At 43.7% G+C, this 23552-nt stretch overlaps 1 protein-coding gene across 3 annotated transcripts in view; it reads left to right on the top strand.

Moving 5' to 3' along the window:
- Nucleotides 1-23232, top strand: part of ZNF423 (zinc finger protein 423) — a 234652-nt gene extending 211420 nt beyond the window's left edge. For all 3 annotated transcript variants that reach the window (XR_005107730.1, XM_037409438.1, XM_037409439.1), the window contains 2 exons: nucleotides 1074-1189; nucleotides 22593-23232. Coding sequence is in view for 2 of the 3 variants with exons in the window: in XM_037409438.1 (XP_037265335.1) it covers nucleotides 1074-1189; nucleotides 22593-22622 (146 nt within the window). In the remaining variant the exon portion in view is untranslated. The remainder of the gene's footprint in view (nucleotides 1-1073; nucleotides 1190-22592) is intronic.
- The last annotated feature ends 320 nt before the right edge of the window (nucleotides 23233-23552 follow it).

The raw sequence follows: 23552 nt of genomic DNA, 5'->3' as shown, positions 1-23552 counted from the left end.
ATTCCTTCCCTGTAGTTCATTTTAAGCTGTCTTATCGGTGCAAATGGTCTGGGGTGATCTTGCTTTTAAAGGATCTGCAGGATGCATGTTAAAGGCTGCCTTTTGTACTCTTAAAAAACAGCAGTTAACATCTGCATTTCCAAACTCCTTGAGAGATGAGGGTGGAAGAGGTGTGACTGTGGACCTGCTGTCAGTAGAGGGGCACGGCAGCACCTGTGATTCCTTTAACTTGGGTGGAAGTGGGGCGAACCCACAGTCTTTAGGGTTTGGCCCACAATTTGAGAGCCTGCTTTTTGTGTGAGCTTGGCGTTAATTTATCGTTTCCTGAAATGTGCTGTAAAATGACTCTCTGAGTGCCCGTGTTTAATTCTACTGAAGAAGCTATTTTCACATACTGAAGATTATTCATATAAAATGAGACAAAAATTAAACGAGATGTATTTTTAACCAGCTAAAGCCTGCGGTTCCATATGTTTCACTTTCAAATTTCACTTGATAAAGTCAGAATAATTATCAATTCAAAATCATAATGTAGATGCTGTGATATTTGTGATGTTAAATCGTAATCTTTTTTCTTATACTGAATGAACAACCCATTTAAAAGGTCTAAAAATTGTGACAAGCCTGCCCTTTCGGATTTACGTGTCTGCGAGAAATGTTATTCTGGGCCACACATCTTCCAGACCAGCCATGAAGGCTTCTCCTGGCCCAGTTGTCCTGCATTAAAAATGCATCCGATGCACCTGCCGTGGGCCCAGAGCTACCCGCAGAAGCGGTGATGTCCTTTCTTTGGTCTGACGACTGAATTCTTCCAGTTACCTGTGGACAGCGTTAGCTTTATGTGAAATATCAAAAATCCATACAGGATATAGAGTCTGTTAGAAGTAAGCTGACTGTCAGCCTGGAGACTCTAAATTGACTACTTGTAAGGAAATTCTGCTGAACCAAGTGTATCGGCACTTCTCTGGCAGGTAGCCTTGGACTTTTCAGAGTCTTTGCAATTGTAAAAGTGTAGTTCAAGACAAGATGCTTTATATGAAGCAATCTCAACTAATCGTACTATGTCGTTTCAGTTTTTGTACAGGCAAACAAACTGCAGCAGCACATCTTTGCAGTCCACGGGCAGGAAGATAAAATTTATGATTGTTCCCAGTGCCCACAGAAGTTCTTCTTTCAAACAGAGCTTCAGGTATGTTTACAACAGGACTAAAAGCAATGCTAAAGCTGTCGATTTCTCTGTGCAACCGTCACCCTTGTGTAGCATTTAGAAAAGGTGCATACCCTCAGTATGGCCTCTTCTGCCCTTAAACAGTCTCTCGGTCTCCTCCTGCCTCCCTGGGTGCTATCAGGAGAAAGGGGTCTCTGAGCATGGCTGGAATAAATAAATAAATAAGACAAGACAGATATCATGATTCTTTATGAGTATTTCTCTTGACAGTAGTGTTGCTACATCCTGACATGTCTACGTCAAACACCTTGTAAATAATTTCTTTTTCTCTATTAATAATTCAGGGACTGATTAACATACAAAGACTAAGCAAATGGGAGCTGCCCCCTCCCCTTCCTCACTGTTAAGTCACAAGTAAAGGAATTTTTCCTACCGAGGTATGAGAGCAAAGCATGGGTGCAGCTCAACACGCTTAATTAGAGGCTCCGCCAAGGCACTAACACATCAATAAGCTGCAGGTTCTGCAAACCAGGCGTTATGTACCCGTTTCCCTGGCAGCCTGGGGGCCACCGCCACAGCAGTATTAGCCTCTACAAAGCCCGTGCTCGGCCCGCACCCGTTCCCAGGGGCAGCAAGCCTTTTGGAGGGGCTGGACCCTGAGCTGGGCATGCTACTGCAGCTCTCTTGGGTCCCTGGCCCCAGGGGCTGCCTTAAGCTGTGCTGGTGAGGCTGGGGTTCAAATCGCACTGGTACCTTTGGTGCAAAACCCATGCAGATGCTGAAACCTCGATGGCGAGCGTGCCTGATCCCTTGCGGGGGATGGACCACCAGAGCTTGCTTTCCTAAAGAGCTGGCAGGGAGGCGCCCACCCAGGCGTCCTCCTCACACATGTCTTGCCTGTGTAGCACAGCCACCAAAATACTGCTGCCGTCCCCTAGCAAATGCAGTCTTTTTATGGAATGGTACTGTATGCCTCATCTAAATCTATTAGCTTTATAAACCATGATTTACTTAAACTTTGGAGGGTTTTTATTTATCTTGCTGAATTCCCAAGCTGCTGCCTCTTGTGTCGTGCTGTCATGCTGTGGAAGGATGGTTGATCTTTTCACTTTGTTGATTTTATTTTTTTTCTCCCAGGGGAATCTCTTCTTTCCCTTGTTCTAGCAATCTGATTTGCATAAGTGTACAAAAGTTTTAACTATACCTTGTTAATATTTTAATAAAGTCAGCAGATTTGGGGTTTGTGTGTTCTCACTATGAACGTTTTATGAAGGCAGCAGTGGTTTGCAAAGCTGGTTCTGATTTATCCTCCCATTTTTCCTTTAAAGTGGTGTTTGGTCAAAATGCCAGCACAATTAAAATGGGCATACTGGCTTCCTAGGTCACTGCATTAACCTTTAAAATCAGATGATCAAATAAAGCAAACTCTGTTAAATTATAGCCTTAACAGCAGCCTGTTTTTTGCAATTAACAGTTTTAATCACATAGTGTTTCAGTTCTGAAGTGTTGTGCATTGCAAAATTGCTGCAAATAGCAGCTTTAATCAGATAAATTATGATTGTAATTTTCCAGTTTTTATGCAGGATTTGTGTGCACTTAAAATTTCTGTGCTCATAATAATTACACGAGTAGTTTTGAATGGTGTTGGCTGAATGAAAATTCAGTACTTAGCTGCACAGTTTTAGTCTTTATTTCAGCAGTGACTCAGAAATGTGTGTTTACTTGATGCCAGGGATTTCACTAATCCAAATACCTGAGCCAAGGAGGACACAAAATGTGTGTATAAATCGGTTAGAAATGCTCAAGACTTTTGTACCAGTCTGCCTTGGCACATTCATCTCATCAGTTTCTGATGTGTAAGCTGCCTATTCTAAATTCCTCAACCATTGGTTATATTTTTGTTGAGTAATGAAGATTTAGTATTATTTTTAGTGAACCTGTTGTTCAGCTGCTAGTTAGGGTTAAATCTGCATAAACCTTTCAGTCTCCTAACGGTGCAATTGTTCTCATGTGGGCAAATCACCATCCATCAAGGGGTTCTACTTGATGAATTTGACTTTTCAGTTCTGATCTTGCTTTCCCACTGGCGTAAAATAACTAGTGTCAAAATCTGAACCTACGCTTTGTTTTACTTCTGTGTATTTTTTTAAGTGAAACCACGGAAAATACTTTTTAAAACATTGAACATTTGACTGTTTCAAGACATTCAGAGTGGAGTGCTTACAGAAAAGGAGGGAGGGGAAAATGACAGGCAGCACAGGGAAAAGGTAACTTCTAGAGATGTCATGCAGTGGCTTGAATTAGCCCTGCTGATTTGTGAACGTTTCTTTAAACACTTAGGGTAAACACCAAGTAAGTGCAGAAGGGCACGTGTGTGCCACGTGATGAGAAACGTGGCCACTGTAAATGTACTTTTAGTGGTTAGTGCAAATACTGCTTCGGCAGTGTAACGCTGGAAGCAATCAAACCCTCTTTGCGCTTCTGAACTAGCAGCTGTATTTTAATATAGGTTTATGTTTTGAAGTTTACGCCATCTGATGGAGCCGTAAACCCAAAGCTTAAGAAAGCTCCGAGGAACTGAAGTCATTCTATAAACAGTGGAATTTCTGGTGTGAATCTGGAGCAATGAGTCAGTGAGGTTACCTTGATGATATTGCCATAAGAAAACAGAATGTTATTTAACTGCTTCCATTATCTCATGGAAATAAGGAAGGAAAACATGCTAAGGCTAAGTATGAGACACAAAGGAAACGGTATGTGTGATAACCCCACATACCCTTAGGGCAGAAGAGGAAGGGCTGGCAGCTCCGTGTTTTTCACATCCTCAATTTGTAAGATTGACAGCTCTGAATATGATGAAAATCTCCTGGAAAAAGGTAAATTCATAGCTAACGTGTAGAACACAGAGGCTATAGCGTTTCTTTCCCCCCTACTAAACCTTGCTCACTGAAACAAACGTAGAGGTGGAGGTTTGGGGGGTTCCTCACATGCAGGGCAGAAGGAGCCCTTTCAAACAGAGTGCCAGCTCTGGGACCCATGTCAGGAGCCGCCGGCCACCGCTGGCACGCCCGCTTCACCCAGGCAGCTGGAGTCAAAGCGGCACGCAGGGCACCGAGACGGGGGAGATGAGCTAGTTCTGTGACACCTGAAATTTTGGTCTTTACTATTTAAAATATAGCAGGGAGCTCTGCCAACACCAAAGATGGGTCAGAAATTATGGGTGCTGAGAGTTTTATTTGTGGTGTGATTCACAGCAGGGAAAGATACCTCCTCAATTGCTTGCATCGAGAATTAGCGAGAATTACATTAAGCAAATTGTGACTGAGCAGTGATTTTCAGAGGAAAGTTAAGGAGGGTTTTCATATGTATGCTTTTGCCACACTGCTTTTTCCAAGGAGCCATCATATAACCAATGAAATATTTGTATTTAAAGGATTAATTCCTGCTGTTTGCTTGTGTACTGTTAATCATACCGTTTCCTCCTAAATGATTACAATTGATGAAAACTAAGGCAAGGGATATAATAAACAATGCGCAAATAATCGAGGTACCGAGGGAGCAGGGTACCTGCCAGGTCTTTCCTAGCACAGGTGTTCAGGTGTTTTATTGCCTGCTATGAATAAAGGGCTTTCTTTTCTGTTCAGATTTGGAGATATGTCAAACCACTAAATTAAGAGAGCTTCACCAGAGGAATTTGCTGTCATTTTAAGCACCCAGTTTCTTTAAACAGACATATATCAAAAGGAGAGTGGCTACTACGGCTCATTGGCTAACACTGTGGTCTGTCTCCCCCCTCATTTTATTTTATGTGAAAAGCTGGCAATTTTCATATATCCATAAACAGGCATGAGCTGCTGCAGAGAAATTGCACTCATTATATTAATAATGATTTGCCATGAACGTCCTCCAGGGGCTTGATTTGGTCCACATCAAAGTCCTTGGGATTCTTTCCGCTGATTACAGCAGATCAAGCCCTAAGCAGGTTTTCCTTTAAGTCTGCTTTTAATGTCAGCTCGATGTTAGATATGTCTCCTGTAGAGGGCTGCATCCTGCCCGGGCGAGGGGGGCACCGCAGCAGGGCACCACATGGTCTGATGGGGCCTGATGGGGGATGTTACGATGCTGCTCTGTGCCCTGGGAGTGGCGCAATGAGGAGCAACATCTCCAGCCTGCTCACGCCAGTGGTCCTTGGGGCCATCGGGGTACAACAGTGTCCCCTGAAGCACATGGGGAGAACGAGAGCCTCTTGGGTTTTACGTGACCCGCCTGTACCCAGGCAAGTCTACTGGGCTGCATCTAAGGGCTCAGTTCACCACCAATGGTCAGAGCGCTGAATATAGACATAAGCAATGTTGGGTCTGTACCCAGCTATTGAAAATCTTTTAGGGGTTATTGTCACCAGCTTCTACTTGAAAAATGGGCTTTACCTGCTTCCTGGGGGTACAAGAAAGCTTACCTAACTAGAAGTAAAATTTTTCTTCCAAACAGCCCTATGCGCTTGCAACACTGAAATATCTCAGTGCTTCTGGGCTGTGGTGTCCACACAATCAGTGAGAGAAAAGCAAATCTGTGGTATTTTGACGAAGTTGCAGAAAATATTTTTCCCTGGGGGAGTGTGTGGATGGCAGGACAAATGGGACCTGAAATGTGGCTCTTATCTCAAGGCAGTGCTTTCATGTAACGTAACTTTTGCTGTATTTCAGAACTTACGTGTGACTTAGATGTTAAACACCAGGAGCTTCGTGCTGGAAACAAACCACAAGCTTTTTCCAAGAGCTCTTTCTTTCATATGAAGCACCCACAAAATCATGTGTAGAATTAATTTTCTGCAAGTAAAAGCCATTTTTTCTTTTAAACAGAATTTATATCTTTGCGTTTCAGTTGTTGATAGGCTCTTTTTTTTTTTTTTTCTTTTTTTTTTTTTTTTTTTAGTGTTAGTCCTCCTTTAAAATCCTAAAAATGACCCAGTCGGTTATCTTAGCAGATTTGGCTACCATTTCTTAAAAAAATGTTGCTGTGGTGCTTGGAGTATTGTTAAATTTTAATTATTAGTAGTTACAAAGCTAATAAATTACAAGAATACCAAAATCTATTCCAGCCATATTGCTGGGTTTCATTCAGACGCAGTCAGATAATTATAACTAACAATAATTAAAAATTAAAAGTGCTGTAGGCACATACCCATCATGTTGAGTCTGTCTGCCTGAACACGCTTTATGGACTGCAAAACCACAAGTTTTACCTCTGATCTATTGTCACAGCGGGGAAGAGTTTTTACCTGTTAGGTCTCCAGTTTTCAATATGTATGTTTAATTTGTTGGGAGGAGGAATAATATGGCTGTTTAACAATTTGGGGTTAGGAACAGGCTCTCATAAGGACAAAAGCTAAGAAAGCCAGGGCAGCCTCTGCAGGGCTGTCCTGGGCTGTGCAGCGGCTGCGGTTGAGGTTCTGTGCGGGTGATGCTGGAGGTTTCCTGGCCCTGACATGCGCGGAGGTTAATGCTGTATGTAAGAAGGGGCTGCTCATGCTTGTGCACCTCTGTGTGATTTGTCAGCACCTTCTTCCCTAGCACAAAATGGGGTGGTGTTTCCTGCATCTGAGGCTGGGGGTGCTGTTGGAGCAGCCACCTAATCCAGAGCGCGTGGCCTCTTTGTGTGGCCACTTCTGTGGAAACAAAGGATGGTGCAGAAATCTCGCCTTGCCCTGTGTTTGATGTAGTGACGAGGTGTAGCAGTTTCATTTGGAAAGATGCCTCTGATCAATACGTTGCTGCATCTTTATCATCCCTGAGGTCTCTTTAGTGAGGTGCAGAAAGATCTCTCGCGTCTGCAAAGTTTCACCTGAGATAAAGCTTGGAAATGTCTGGCACTGGAGTAGCGTGTCCCATAACAAAAGACCCTCCTTCACTTTTTACACCATTAGCACTATTCTGTGGCTGGCCCTGGCTAACAAAGTGAATGTAACTTCACATTAACATGTGCAGAAAACCCAGCAGCGATGCAGAGCAGGGGAAAAAAAAAAAGAAGGGAGCCAGGTGAAAGGCATCGTTTCAGTCATTAATGCACTTAAGCGCACCCAAGTGTCAACATGTGTGATCAAGTGTAAGGAGGCATGTCGTTCCAATGTGGCAGCGCTGGCACACAGAAGGGGCTTCCTACAGCAGAGATGGCACTTGGATCCGGTGCTCAGGCTGCCCAGCTAAACCCGTCGTTGCCTGTCATCTATGCCCTAGGGCAAGGGTCCAACCAACTTTTGCGTAGGCACCATGCCATCCCAACAGATGGGCAGGAGTGTAAGCTGCCAAGAGACAATGTATATGCATCAATTGTGTTTATTGAAAGCACAATTCCTGGCTGGAAATGTCCAAATGTCTATTTATTCTGAGATAAGATGCCTTTAGTTAATGGATATGGAAATGCAGCCTAGCTTTGAACTAATTACTTCATATACATTACAAAACGTAATGCAGGCACGCAAATGTAAGATGTGCTGATTGTGGGGAATCCAGGTAAAGGTCTGACATGACACAAGAGTGCCTCCTAAATTTGCCTCCAAGTGCCAAGGTACTACTCTCCTCTAAATACTGGAGACCAAATTTTGTAGGAGCCGCACATAACTATACAAAGTGCTGGCACAGTATGTAGTGATACGCAAGCAGCCAGCTTTTTATACTTGCAGGTTTTTGTTTGCACGCAGATGTCTAAGCTCACCTCCCCTCTTGGTGGTGGAAACCCTTTTTACTTGCGTGGGTAAATGAGGGCAATACATTAATCCAAACCAAAGCTGGACCAGTTTACACATCTCACTGAAGAGGTTTTTTTTCTATGTGACAAAAACAGAGAAAAAGCATGTAATATGCTTTTAAATTTGGCAACATTGTTGCCCACCAAAAAGAGTAATTTATGGAAGCATCCAGAGAGGAGTCTCTGCACAGATGAAAGCATGTTTCTTTCCCCTACTAGTTAGCTTTATTCAATCAGGACTGGTAACTGTTTTCGGAAGATGTGCTTTAAAGATCCTTCTGAATATATGATCTTGTTATTCATAAAGATCCAGGCATACTGTACGTAAATAAATAAAGCAGGAATGTTTTACTTCCAGATACATTAATGTATTCCTATCTTCTTGGAAGCAGAGCGCATGGGCTGTGTTTAACATCCATCCTTGACCAAAAGGAGGAAGCACAGGAGAAGAAATGAGAAATGGATTTTCTTTCGGAAAGACCAGATTGCACTCTCTGGTCTGGCAATAACAATTACTAATGACATTTAGAGAGAAATTAAGGATGAGAAATGCAAGTTGGCATTTCAGCAGTGCCAGTCAGTAACATTGCATCAGAGCTCACAGGAGAGATGAGAAAAAGTTTAGGGACGGAAAATTAATTTTGTTATGTCAACAATTAACAAATACCTTTTCTTCATTCTTTACCACACTATCACAAATTACTACTGTGATAGTATTTAGCAGTTCCTCAGGTGAATGAAATAGCACTTTGAAATCCTTATTTCTGGTGTCAAACACACACGTTTTGTTGAACAGTGACTGACAGAAAGGTTCAAACTGACCAGGGAGGAAGAAAATGAGCTTTTGAATGTGTGGTAGCAGGAATATTCTTTGTGGCTTCTCTCTGCAGATCTCTGTGGTTTCTATAACCATGCATGACTGAAGTTTACCAGCACTTTTTCTGAGGTTGTTTTTTTCCTGTTTTATACATTTGCAAAGGCAAAGGTTGAACAATATACCCAGATCCATGCAGGAAAATTTTGGTGGAGCCAGTCCTGGAAGCTTCTGACCTTTTATTCGGAAGTCCTTCAGCTGTTCGCAGGGTGAAATTGCTGTCCCCATAGGAAGGCGGTAGGAAGCCCCTTTTCCTGCTGCTCTGCCTAGAACCACAGAGCAAAGGGGCCATAAGCTGTAAGTCCGGGAGTGTGGCCACTGGCACGGCTGGCTGTGCGGGGACAGTGTCCTCAGGGACAGCAGACCTGATACCACCGCTTGGCCCTACCAGGCTTGATAGCACATGCCTTTCTAAGCAGTCCTTAAAATAGAAACAGAATCTTCGTGTAATATTCAGGCAAATAATTTGTTTTGGTTTGTTTTCTCTCCAAAAAGTCTTGTCACAATTTTTCTTTGCTGGTGGGAAGAGATCCCTAATACAGCCCCTTTGATCTGCTGCTGCTATAGTGGCTGCTGTGGAAGGTAGTTTGGGGTCTGAGCACAGAAAAAAAAAGGATTAGCTCCTTTTCTTCCTGTAAGTGTCGCTAGCATGCAGAGGAACTGACTTCATTTTTCAAAGGAAGAGGGATACTGCACTGGAAAGGGCAGAGCGTAAGCATTATTTAAGGAAAACAGCGGAGCTTGATCAGCCTCTGTTTTAAAGAGCTCATCGAAGGTGGTGTACAGCATCCTTTTAAAAGTTCTGTCTCTTCATTTGCTTGCTGCTAGAGCAAAAGGGGGATGCTTGTCCAGACATAACGGTATATGCCTGAGTGTTTTCACAAGAAATGTCTAGATCATTAAATATAATAGGTCTCAGCTGCAGTTTTGATCACTGAAGCATGCACACAATTCATCACAGCAAATTAGGTACGTCTTTGTAACTTATCTTTCTGCAATTTGCTGGCACTTTTTAGAGAGCTGAAACTTATACTGTATGTGCTGCAGAAGCCATTTCAGATAAAATATTCTGTGTTTATTGTTGGAGAACAAGGATTCACTAATAACAAAAACATGGAGCAGTGTATGTTTCTGCTCCTGTATCTTGCAGAACCAGCAGTAGTACCAGCAGAGATGCCCAGCCACATTCATTATTTATATATTTTGGTGAATTTCTTGTCTGCAGTAAAAGAGATATAAGCTTCAACATCAGACTGTTTGTGCCAAATTCTATCCTACAGCCCATTCAGGAAACCTGAGGCAGCCGTGGTTCTCAATCATTACACAGCCCATTTATCTGATAGGAGTTTTGTCCTCTCTGCCTTGCTGAAACGTTGCTTGTTCTTTAAAAGCTTAGTTTGACCTTTGGAAAGAAAAGGCATTTGCTATTTTAATTTTTTTTTTGAGAGAGAGAGAGAACCTGAACCTACTTAAATAGAAATTGGCATTCAAAAGCAGCACAGTTATTGAAAAGCATTTACTTTATTACTAGAAGAGAACAGACGCTAGTGAGCTTGAAAATTACATTTCAGTGGATTCATCAGTTTCAGTCACTAGTTAGTCTGTGAACAGATGGAAATATTTGTAACAGTTAACGTGAATTTATACCTTGCATTTCTACATTTGCCTTAAGAGCACTGGTATCTTAGCTGCTGACTAGAAGAATTTGGAGATGTACTTTATCTGTTTTATTTTTCTGAAAGATGATATGGTTGTTTCTAATTGCAAGGATTTCTTGCATGATAGAAAGGGCCTCAGTTTTCAGAAATGTGAATGATATATAGCTCCTGTGTAAGGAAAATCTTGTAGAAGAATCCCCCAGTACGGCTGCTGCAGAAAAAAATAAACATCTCAGCCTAAACCCAGATAAACCCCCATGGAATGAGAAAATAATTTTCAATAACCAGATATTTTTAACTCTGTGTATGAAGGTAGTAATCACAGTCGCCTGTATCTGCATCTAGGGTGTGCCACAGTCCTAATTTCTTGTCTCTTCCCCCCACCCTGAAATTTAAGGCTACTGGTTAACAGAGCAATGCATTAAGCACTCCACCTCCAAAACAGAAAGAAATACTGCCCTAGCCTCTACCATGTGGCATCTTTAGGTTTCGGGGATTTCGTTTAAATCTGAAATTTATGTCCAGGAGAAATAAATTATTAGATTGTAAAAGCAGCTGGGGAGGGAGTAAATATAGTCTCTTTTGTCCTCTATATCATTTCCCCAGGAAGATAATAAATGTGTGGCAAGCGTCTTGTGTTTCTTCAGTCATACAAATGTGGTGTGTGTGTTGTATTTCAGACGTGAAGCCTAAATTCCAGACAGGAAATCCTGGAGTGATACTGCACTGCCGTTGCCTACTGCTGTGGTGCTGGCAGAGCCCCCATCACTTTTACCGTTAGAAGGAATTTGAAAAATAGTTTCATGAAGAAATTTTAAAGGCTGTGGGTATACTTCTGATTTGCTGAGTAAGAGATTTAGGGTGTAATCCTAGGGTTTATGCCGTCGGTCAGTGAAAGGCAGCCAGAGCAGTGGTGTCAGCCCCGGCTGCTGGAGCAAGCTGAGGACAGGGGTCCTGCCCTGTGGCCTGATCCCAAGGGCCAGTTTTCCTAGGGTGGCTTTAAAGAGCACGAGAGACACTCTTGCTAATTCTTCACTGCCTTACCTGTTATTGCTCTGTGAGGTCAGATACATGGAGCAAGCGTGATGAGTAGTCAGGAAAAAAAATGGGGCCTGATAAGAACAAAAGGAGAAGGAACAGTTCAAAAATCTGCTGGTAGCTTCCCTTCCTTCACCTGCGCTTGTGCATAGGGCTGTCATTGCCTGCACCTCCGTGCTCATCAGGAAGGTTGTCAGTATTTTCAGCCCAGCCTATTTTCAGGGACCTGAAAACAGCCCTGGAATAACCTTGCCGCTCACTCTTTCTGAGGTTGCTTTCAGAGAAGTATATTCAGTCAGATGATGTTTTCTTAATTAATACTCTGCTTTGACATCATGTTTTGAGAGTAGTTTTAAAGCTCCCTTTGACCAGAGGGGAAAGGAAGAAAGGTAAAATAATTTAGAATACAACTATACAACTTGTTTTCAGATTGTACCTGTTCTGTGGTTTCTGCTTATGTTAAAAAAAGAAATGGGATGGGAAGTGTTTGGTGCACGGGCTGGGGGTGCATGTGCAGTGACCCAGCTTCTGCAGTAACTGCTAATGGATGGATTGTTATTGCTCTCTTCATTCTCCACATTTCATGTTAAAAGAATAACTTACAAGATACTAAACTGTGTATCCTTAGTGAGGTGATGGGGCTTTGCTGGAAAAATCCAGATGATAGAGGTAAGACCCTACGTGCTGATGGGATCAGTGCAGAAACAGCTCATGGCTTTGTGTAAGGTCAGCTTGGGTTCAGTGAGGCTCCGTCACCCCAACTCTGCATGAGCCAGCCCAGATTTGAAGCAAGCAGTCCTGAGCTTAGCAAGTCAGCCGTGCTTGAGCTGATTCGTTGCAGAGTGTCTTGTGTGTCTTCTGTGCCATGTCCTGGGCAGGCGGTATGGACACCCTGAGGTCACCTCCACACAGAGCACGTCCGCAGAACCAAATTGCCTTGGCTTTGCACCGTGCAGAAATGGCCAAAGCACCGCCCGCACCGTGCCAGCCCTGAGGGAGAGCTCCTGCCTGACCACCGAGCCTCCTCATTTGTTTCTGTTGCACAGTTAAACCTGAATAAATTGCCATGGGCATTGAGGTTTGACTGCATATAGCGTATCTGTCATCAGTGCATTACATTACTGTCTCTCCAAAAGGAGTAAAGAGGAGGTGTAGAACATACTTACTTCTGAAAAATTCGTCCTCCTTTGGGGCCGACACATGCTCTTAGTCTTTGCATGAAATCACAATTGTTTAAAATGTAGCCTCTCGCTGTTCGGAAGGCAGATTTTCCCAAGACCAGCGACACTGTTGTAATGGAGTAGCACTGGCTGGAAAATCCCATTTTTTAACAGTTGTTTCGCGCACACACACCCCGCAGCAATGTTGCCTCGCTATTTTGGCTTGTGATGTCTTGGAGGAGATGGCTCGTATTGGTGATATTTTGGCCCCTCTTTTACTTATGGGAACAAACGCTGCTTGGCTCCTTCACACTGGTAGCTCCTCTGGGGTTAATTCCTCAAGGCAGTGGGCAGTGGGCTGAGCACAATCCTGTCTGCAGATTTCTGCTCTGCTGGTGGCATGTACACTAATGGGGAAGCATATAAAGTACTTCTGTAACTGTGGCCTTGCTATTTTATAGCAGAAAGACTTGCATTGGAGGATTTTTATGCCCCTTTTGAAATTAGAAACCAGCAATAACAGCCATTAAGTCCAAGGCAACAGGTCACTGGCCAGCCATTTTGTCAGCCCGAGCAGTATGTGGGTGCCACGTGCCAGGAATATTTATCTGCCTTTAAGAAAAATGTATCCATAACACAAGGCAATACAATTTCTCAGATCAGTATTCCATTAGAGGGGATCATACTTTAGTTGCTGCATTTTAAAAGAATTACTGATGGAAGGACTGTGATGCGCTGTAGCCTGGCTGTGGATGGGTGCTGCTCGCATGCAGTCCAGCTGTCCACGCTTGCTTGTTTGGTCCAAGGAACCTGGTTCAGCTGCCGCTCCCATCATTCCATGAAGGATGTTGCCTAAGTGAAGAGTGCAAGATGTGCCCCTGTTAATGTTTGCATTGAAATTCCCAGGTAAGGCTTAAACTGTTTTGCACCTGGACCTTACCAAGAGGAATACCTAACTGGTGCAGAAGAAAAAACCTACAAAAAATCAGATGGTGTTCAGTGACCCTTGCCGTACCGAAGAACAGCAGAGCAAGTTAAGGAGCCAGTTTTAGGTTCAACTTTGAATTTCCTGGCTTCTGTTGGGTTATAGCCCCATGGAAATGGTCACTTATTGAAGCTTTTGTCTGTGCATTTTGTCGGGTGACTGCTGAAGGTACTGTGTAAAGTGTTTCCCTTTTGCTCTAAGTATTTTTTAAGAAAAGGAGTGTGAGAGGATGCTGTCCTGGTCATATAATAAAGACCTAATCAGGAAATCATTTAGTGTTTATAGAAGAGTCACAAAGGGTCCCATAATGATGATGCCAGCCCTCACGTAAATGAACAATTAACTGGCTTCTGCAATGTGATTTAACTTGGATCAAGGAGGGGTTAATGAGATACGCTTCAGATAGGCTTCAAATAAATCAACAAGTTATGCTTTTGAGAGGAGTATCTAAGGATTCCTGGAAAATGGTTTTCCTCCTGGAAATTATTTCAAAACATCATTGCTTCCCTGAGCAGGACCAATAAGTAGATAAAAACAGGTCAGCACTGCGCCGTGCATTGAAGATTTCGGTGTAGCACAGGCAAAGGGGGGTCCCTGTGGGCAGTAGATGCTTTCTCCGATCGGTGTGTGGCTTAGATTTGAAAACGGACTGGTAGTGAGGTGTTTGCATTCGCTAGGATGGCTTTGGAGGGTTACTCTGAACTCGGGCAAAGGGCATGCAAGCTGCAGCACACCGGGTGGGTGACCACGTCCGTGGGGCGCGGGGGTGGCGGGGGCCGTGAGCACCGGGGCGCCTGTGGGACCAGCTCGCCAGAAAAACACAGGCTGATCAAGCCGAGGTTAGAGCACCAGGTGTTGGTGGCTGAGTGGCGTGCCGGGATCCTGCAAGCTCTTCCCTGCCCTCGGGATTAGCAATGGCTCTGGGATCCAGTCAGGGAGAAATGGTGGGGCTGAGGGAGGAGTGGAGGAATTCTAAAAATATTCTGGTTTTATGCACTTCTGACAACGGTAATTACATTTGTCCCTCTCCCTTTGCATTTAGGAGGTGTAAGGTTCTTCTCTCAGCTTATTTTGATCTTGTACGTGGCGTACTGTAGACTGCAAGTCACAAGGACGCTCATAAATTTGCATTTCTGAGTGAAATTCTCAGGAGCGTGCAGTCCCTCTGGACAGGTATTATTAGCTCCCTGGTTTCATTGGGTGCCTCAGTGAATCATGGTGTGTTTACGGCTAGTTTCTCTAACAGAAGACTCCGGTTATCTCTTAATAATGTATTCTCCTGTGGGTTTTATTTCCAAAGTGCCATGGTAAGGAGATTTTCCCAAAGGCTTCAGTTTGCTTTTGTGCTTCAGCATTTTACCCAGTGTTCTTGGAAGAAGCGTATAGACTTTCTGGTGAGGCATTTAATCAAATAGAAGAGACTATGCCAGGCTGAGGCTGGCATTTGGAGTTCACTTGTAATAGGCTCACCTTGGTTTATTTTGAGTTTTTAGAGAAGAATAGGAAGATATGGCAGGTCTAGAAGACTGATGATACAGAATTATTAGTCTGAAGTGGAAAGGGGAAAGCGTCTTAGGTGAGTTGTCAGAGTCTGATTAGGACTAAACAACCTGAATTAGAAGGGAAATTAAATTCATAAATCACCTAAAAAATCCTTAGCTGGTGTGAGAAAAGGCTGGTGCTGGGAAAAATAACTCTAAGAAGGTCTTTGTATAAAAAAGTAATTTTTCAAACCTAGAATAACACAGAAATGCCTATCAAAATTCAAGAATAGATTAAAATAAACAGAAGCGGTGTAAATATAGAGATAAAACCGAGCAAGTATGTTGCTGGGACGCTGCCGCGTGGCAGCAGAGCACGCAGCCCCCAGCGTGCAGAACAAAGGCAGGCAGCGGGGCAGGGGGTGCCTCGGGGGCTGCCGGGGCTTTACAGACCAGTGCCTGGGCAGTTGCATGTCAGTAGAGAAACATGCCAACCACAGAAAGAGACCTGTAAAATCCAAGCAGAGAGAATTTAGGCGGTCACGTGTGGAGCAGCTTTTTTCCCCCCGTAAATATTTTACGAGTTCTGAATCTTCCTGCCGGACTCTGGATGAAGTTCCAAGTCACTGGAGGAGCCTGGCAGGTTTCTGGGGGTGCCTTGGGGTGTCCCCCTGGTGAGCATGCACTGAGGGGGGCTGCCCAACCTCCCCAGCAGGTGTGGAAACCCCGGGGGTGCCAGGGCCAGCTCGTTCCTGGCACAGACGAGTGTTTCTGCGTCCCGGTACCAGTGGAAGGTGCGTTTGGCCCCAGAGTAATCACGTATGTGCAAGCGTCAGACACCAAACCTCCAGGTGTATTTTCTTAGACACTCAAAGTGATTTTTTATTTTTTTTTTCTTGGTTCAATAACTTGTAAAGGACAGCTTCCTAACTGCATTTGTTGAAGTGCCGTCTCAAAGTGTGCTGATACGGGGACTGACTGACACATGGCAAGTTATCAGATGCTGAGAGATGAAGGAAGCAGTAACACAGGCAGCCGATTCCTTTCACAAAGGATGTGTCACCTTTCGTTTGCCTCTACCTCCATTTCAAGGGATTCTTCAAATAAAGAAGGGACATGTGAACCTGTCTTGCCTGACATATTTTTTTTTTTATTGAGTACCATGATAACTTGAAGTTCACTTGTTACAAGCATTTTATGTAGTGGGTGAAATACCAGGGGAAAGGAAAGAAGTAATACTGTATTTCCTGAAAAACCATGATCTAAACAGATAAATGTCACTGGGTAAAAGCTACCTGAAACAACTGGAAGGGCAATTAACACCTGGTTTTATGGGAAACATTGGTTACCACTATCAGTTTTAATGAAGTGTATTAACTAAATTGTGTTCTGAGTATTCATTCAGCCCTGTTTATGGCACACTCTTGAGTACATTTACTGTTTGTCAGAAGTGCAAACTAGTGAACATATGAGGCTTTAAGACAGGCCATCTGTTAGTCTTAGACCCTTGGATAATTGTCAAACAGTTCTAAAAATAAGCACATACAAACTGCAAGGGGGTGCAAAGGTGATTTTTCTTTAGTCTGATATCAAAGGGAAAGTAGCAACCAGAAATTAAAAATAAAAATAAGTAGGTTTATCGTAAAACAAGCTCATTCTCCTTTTCTCCCTTTCTCTCTCCCTCCCCCCACCCCCCCTTTCAGCGTGGGTTTTGTTGGTTGTTTTTTTAATTTAGATTTTTTTCCTCTTGCTCTTCTGGGTCATGGCATCCCTTGAATGCCTCTCCAGTTTAGGATTAGAGCAGCACCAATTTAAGGCTCACAGCTTTCTGTAGAGAGCATAATCTCCAATGGCTAAAGCAAGGGTCGTCTTGTGTCCTCTGCCTAAAGTAATCCCTTTATAAAGTCAAGGCATAAAGATTTTCATCTTTATAGATTGCTGTTAGAGAGAAATAGTACTTGTGCACATACGTGTGTGTGCTTATGGATATATAATGAGGAATAACAGTCGAGAGATTTTTGGACCGGTTTGAATTCAAAAGATGCAAAACATTGTTTGAAAAAAGAATGCTGCAGATGGTATTTCGTAAATATTTAGACACTCTAGCTTCTGTTTTGTAGCAATTTGGAGGGTTTGTTTTGTCTTTTTTCATATATATGTTCAAATGTGAGGTTTGAACTTTTGCTCCAAGTCAGCGCCTGAATCTGAGGTTTAGCTTTTGTCTGGCAAGCTGTGTGCGTTGACAGTCCGTGGAGGGAGCGCTTCTCTTGTTCCCCCCAGCCCCACTCCGTAAGGGGCAAAGGCAGGAGAATGGGGAGAAGGGGGCACAGCCCCAAGGAGCCCCCAGCCGAGACCCTGATCCCTGGGCTTGGAGCTGGACGGTGCCTGAAGGGCTGGCAGAAACCTGGACAGGGAGGCAGGGAGGGACAGCGAGAGAAGCTACCTGGGCCCTCGCCTGGGTCTGGAGGCCCCCCCTGCAAGTTGGGAAAAATATGAGGATTAATAGGAATTGCCTTCCGTGTCACAAGATCAGGCAGCTGTGTTCATGCAGCACCCCTGGGTGGGTGTTCCCAGCCTAGGGCTGGCGTTTTCGCGCTGGGTGGGATTGCAGTGCCACGGCAGCCCCAGGCGCGGAGCCACGGGGGCAGCCAGGGAGGCGCAAGCTGTGCCAGCAGCGAGTGCTCTGGGCTTCCTCGCCCAAAAACGCAGCGTGCTCGCCCGCACGGGCCACCCCACGGCTAATTGCCAGTTAGGTTTCTCGTCGGCTGTTTGTCATGTGAATCTATTATCTCCGTAATTCCTATGGAAATGATTTGAGGAATGTTTTCTGTTCATTTTAATGGGAATTGGAAGGGGAGAGAGAGGGTTTGTAACCTTCCGTCGGGGTCCCAGTCTTTATGTAACACTGCAGAAGGCTTATGAATTTCACTTGAGGGTGGTGGGCATCACCAGCCCTGTTGTGCCATTTCTTAAACTCTGTATAACATACGATCTGTTAGGTGTATATGCTCATGCACATAGACAGTATACCTCTAAATGGCTGGTACAAAATAGCTAAATACGTAGCAGATGCACAATGGCACTATAGACTGGATGTATTATGGCCCCAAACCATTATCACACCCCTCGCAGTTGTGTTTTATTTTTTTCACCTGCTCCTGTGTAGTACACCTGTGTCTTGTTGGCAGTGAACGTCATTGCAGTGTGGGAGACTCCCAGCTTGACTGCCTGGCTTGGAGCTTTGCTCCATCATGTGCTGCTTTTTTGTGTGCGTTTTTTCTCTCGATCTTTATATAGCTTGTAAGAGTTCTTTGAACTGCTCTAAGTGATCATCTTTCAAGCCTGATGCTTTCCTTCTCGACACAGTGCTCTGAAAATGGAGATTGTCATGCCCATGTTTTCATAATAATGCATGTAGAAAAACAGAGAAAAAATCATTATAGATGTCCTGCACAAATGGCTTGATCCACATCCGGAGGGCAGGCAGGGGTTATCCCCAGGGAAGGTCTGGAGAGCCATCAGTATCTACGTGGACAATAATCAGCCATTCTTTGAAATCTTTTTACTTCCTGCAAAACCCATCGCCCAGTTCCTTGGTCACAGACACTTCTGCAAACGGTTCTTTTGGGGATTGTGCAGCCAGTAGAAAATTTCCACTTAAACACTGCAACAACCCCGAGGCTCGGGGTGGTTGCATTTTTCCCACTGACGTGGCTAACGGGATTGCTATCCAGTTTGCGTGATTATTAAGATAAGAAAAGAAGAAATTTTCCAACCTTGTCCTATAAATAAGCTGTGACTTACTTCATCTTGACAGGTGACTTAGTGCTGCTGTAGAGTTTTCCAGCTGCAATAATGTCTCAGAATGATGTATTCAGTGGGGTATCAGCTGTGAGCCATGTGTAAACCAGGGGGCCTAACAGGAGCTGTGAAGAACCATTTTTACTGTTCAGCTTCCAAACCATGTCCTGCCTCCTGCCAGCCCCCAAATGCATACGTGTACGGATGGCTTTGTGAGCAGGGAGGCATGTGCAAACGCACACACAAGCAGGCCTGGAGAGGCTTCATTTTTGTGGCTGCTCTGTTTTCCTTTGGAAATCACCATTCAGATAATTTTTTAAACGATAACTTCTAGACTTGAAAATTCACACCTGAGCTGTTTCCTGCCAGCCCACCCTCCTGCTGGAAAGGTGGGTGACGTTTTCTTAGGCTTAGGAAGCATTCCTTAGAAGCGTTCCTGTAGTATCACAGGTTTCAAATGATTGCTGCCTTCTGGCCTCGATGATTTCTTTCTGGCACCTGGAACAGCCCAGGGGGAACGCTGTTTCTGCTAAGGCGCAGGGCATTCCCAGTGCCAGGACTGACTGATTTTTCAATTGCTCTGCAAGTCTGGTCAGCGTGGGGCGTTTTGTTTGTGGGCACACCCAGAAGTGCCTGATAAAGTTATTCGATAAAGCATGGGTCAAACATGCAAAACATACCTGTGAGAGGAAACAAAAGCACTGAACGTGTAGGACGCTTTTTGACATCCTCAAAGCACAACTGCAATAAGCTGCACACGCACGGGGCAGAGGGAGAGGGAGCAAGAAGGTAAGACATGACAGTTGCTAGTAATAGGAGACAGGTTGCCAGACTTTTTTTGGAAAGCATGTTTGTGTGGTCTGAAATGCATTTTAATAGGTGAGAAACCTATACTGGTCGCAGAGGGTACGGGTAGGCTTTTGTGGGTCTTCAGAATACACACCAGTGGTGGTTATACGGTACCTGCACATGCAGGAACCTGGAGGTCTGGTGTTCACCAGCACTTGGGCATGCAGGATCTGCTCTCTGAAAGGCAGGGGGAGGCTTTGGTGCACGCAGGCTCTTGTGTCCGTGGGCATTACAGATACATCTGTGACGTCCTGTATGAAATGTGGCTCTATTTATTAACTGCTTGGTCCAGGGACTAGTCAGCATATTGATTGCCAGTAATGCATGCCAAGGGAATAAATGGTATATTCCCAAGATATTAAGATAAAAATCAAGATTTGCATATGACAAATCTATGGTTTGTTTGGGGTTTTTTAACTGCTAGACCCATGGTGTGGCTAGTTTCTCAGTTCCTACTTGACCCAGCTCTGAGTGACTGCAGGATTTGAGTATAATGCATTTTTTTCTTTGCGTGAACTCTGCTCACAAACCCAGTATATTCATTGTATTAGGAGCGTTCAGAATATATTACTAACCTGTGTTTGAGGAGGGAGGGCTCACAATGAAAGCTTCATTATCAGATTTAGAGCCACATACCATTCCTTTATTGACCTGCCTGGTGTAATCAATGCAGCAGCCACGCAAGTTTGAAATCATGTTCCCTGACTGTAGACTGTGCGTCATGCACCTAGTGCTGATTGTGCATTATCTTTTAAATGACACTGCCTAAATAAGTATGGATTTGTCTACCACGAATAACCCTTCTTTCGATTTGAAGATGGTGAACCTTTCGCTTCTTTTATTGATGTTCAGGATGACCTAAAAATAGAACTGTAACGAAGTGCACAAGAAATGGCCATTGTTAAAATGCAGAGGAGAGGCCGGTGTATTCTTTCACATTTTCGTGCTTTCCCAGTTTGGTTTAGCGGACAAGCTTCTTGTCAGTGCTACTGTTGTGTTTATAGGGCTCCATCCCTCCTTTTCTGTACAGTCATTATTTGATTAGAGAATAACATCCAGCACTGCAAAGGTCATTCCTTCTTCAGGCCAGCAAAATTTGCATGTATAGCAAAGTAAAAAGCCATTGGATTTTATGTTTGGTGATGTTAAATTGTCTAAAAGCAAAGAAGTTTCGACTGTCAATTCACTTAACGTTATTTGAGGATGATGCTTTATCCGCTGATAAGCTTTCCAGGTCTTTGCACAGTCCTTCTGTATTTTTGATTCTGAGATATTTAGCGTCACACCGACTGGGGCAATGCTCAGAGGGCTAGTGTTACGCTAAACAAGGTACAGTTATTTTGCAATTTCACCAGTTGCTTGTATTTAATCTCACAAGGGCTCCTTCTGCGTGCGCGGCAGCTACGGTGCTTCGGCCGCCTCTGTACCCTCCTGGCACCTTAAATCCCGGCCCTTGTTGTGCCGAGTTTCCTCCAGGCCGCCCCCCACAATACCGCAGAGAACTTTTGCCATTTTTTAGGAACTCAGCAGCACTTGTGACACCTGGTGGTCACGTTTTGGGAGTGCACAGTCCAGAAATGCTCCTGCCCGCAAACGGGGTCACCGCTCCTTCCGCACAGGGTTTCCATCGGGGGGATGTCGCCTCTGCATAAAGCGGAGGGTCGTTCTTTTACTGATCAAGATGTAACTGGATAGTGTAGAAGGACCAGATGATTTATGAAAAGTTAAAATATCTTACTTTATTTTAAAGCTTTGTCATTGTAAATAAATAATTAGATTCAAAATTCATTGTGTGTTTAAAAACTTATTCTTCAAGCTGGTGGGCTTACCCAGTTCTGTTATTAGGCAGATGGAGACTAGTAAAATTGCCTAGGCTTGAAATAATGCAAATGAATTTTTATATTCGGGGATGCTGGGATCCCAGCTCAAGAAAAGCTCACCATGAAGCACATCTCCAGTTGCTCAAATCGTTGAATAATCATACAAATAAAGCTGAGCTTATATATAGGACTGGGGTTTCAGTTAGCACACAAAATGTAGGTGAATTGGTACTGCTCTAAAAATACGCTTCAAGGTTGGCTTCGCAATTTATTGGCTCCTGCACAAAATGGCAAGACAGGTCAGCATACTCTGATGTGAGATACTGTGATGGCATGAGGCTATTACAAATCTACCAAAAGGAAAAAAGGGAGCAAAAAAGATCCTAAATTGCTGAAAGAAATGTGCAGTGCAAAGTCTATTCTTTAAAGAGATTTAACTCCTGGGTTACATGTCCAGCCTTTTTTTCTGCTGGGTATATTACCCTGGTGCCTGAACTGGCGGTTCAGCTGTTATTGCCGAAGTATTTCTTGGACTGAGAAGTGCGTGTCACAATCTGGTGTCTCTTGCTGCCAGTACTTGCACCCGGTACTAGTGAGAATAAAAGAGTAAAATATGGCAAGGGTTCTCCCTGCAATTCAGATATATTTTTTTTTAATTGTTACAGTTAAGGGAATTCCGAAAGGCAGTTTTTGCCCATGAAGTGTTAACACTTTCTTTGTATGTATTGAAAGGGGGGAGGGGGGGGGGGAGGGGAAGAAACCCTCATGGCTGTACTTGGCTTGTAGCATTTTTTTTCTAAGTTCATGCCAGCATTAACAGATCTGTCAGAACAAAGCAAATGTGTCATATTGGCAGCTGTTACTTAGGAGTACTTTTTCTTTATTGCATTTTGTTTTGTAATAATTGAGAAGCTTTTATGTCGCGCTCTGCATAAATGGTACTGAGTGGGAGGGTATGGGCATGCTTTCTATTATTCTGCCCCTCATGCATGTCTCCTTTTTTCGTCTTTCCAGAACCACACATTGAGCCAGCACGCACAGTGAGCCACTGGCACTACAGGACACCTCTCTGCAGAAGACTTGACGGTGGCACAGTGGGGAGGACCATTTGAACATTACATCCAATCAAAGTGTCATTTGCAACCCAGATGTAAAACTCTAATGATTTGGCCATGAGGCGCTGCTATTATAAGCAGCTGGAAATGAATATTAATGGAAGAGATTAAAAGTATTCCATGCTCAGTATTTTTTATTGTCCTGCTTCAGCTAGTGTACTTTAGAGCTTCTGCTTCTGACTGAATTTATAGTGTTAGATAAATCTGCTTTGATGCTGTTGCCCTTTGTTGCTTCTTGTATTATATTGATAGTTAAAGATTAGGTGTGATTTTTTTCTTTTTTGTTAACTGCTTTTTAATTGCAATTTTAGGTAACTGTGCATTGTGATGTGATTGCTTGGCTATTGTCTGAATATTTCTTTTTAATTTTTTAATTAAAGACTAATGCTTTGATTGGATTTGCCAGTTCACCGGACAGTGATTAAAACTATGTAATGAATATAATCGGTTTCAGTGCAACTGGATGGTCTGCTTTATAAATGTGACTTAATCTGATTGCAATAACTAGTACAGTTCAATAAAGGGAATACATGAGCTTAGCATCAGAGGTTGTCTGTCTGTCAGTGCATGCTGCCTCACCGCTGCTGTGTGTAAATCACAAAGTGACCGCTCACCCGATGGCAGCGAGTGTTCTGTGCCCCAGGAAGAAGGAAAATTGGGAGAAAGCGAAAGCTACATTCCTGCATCTGGCCGTGTGTTTGCTTCTGGATGCACCCCCTGGGCTCCCACGGTAGGTTGAGGTGAGGTAAGAACATCTACTATAAATCTGAGCACGAAAAGGCGTTGCTAGCTTGTAATACTCTTACTCTTACTTTTACTCAAGTCAACAAGAACGGAGGGGACCTGGTCTGTAGCTGCC

Source organism: Falco rusticolus, chromosome 15, assembly GCF_015220075.1.
Source record: "Falco rusticolus isolate bFalRus1 chromosome 15, bFalRus1.pri, whole genome shotgun sequence".
In the NCBI taxonomy this organism is placed as follows: domain Eukaryota; kingdom Metazoa; phylum Chordata; class Aves; order Falconiformes; family Falconidae; genus Falco; species Falco rusticolus.
This window is presented reverse-complemented; position numbering and strand designations above follow the sequence as displayed.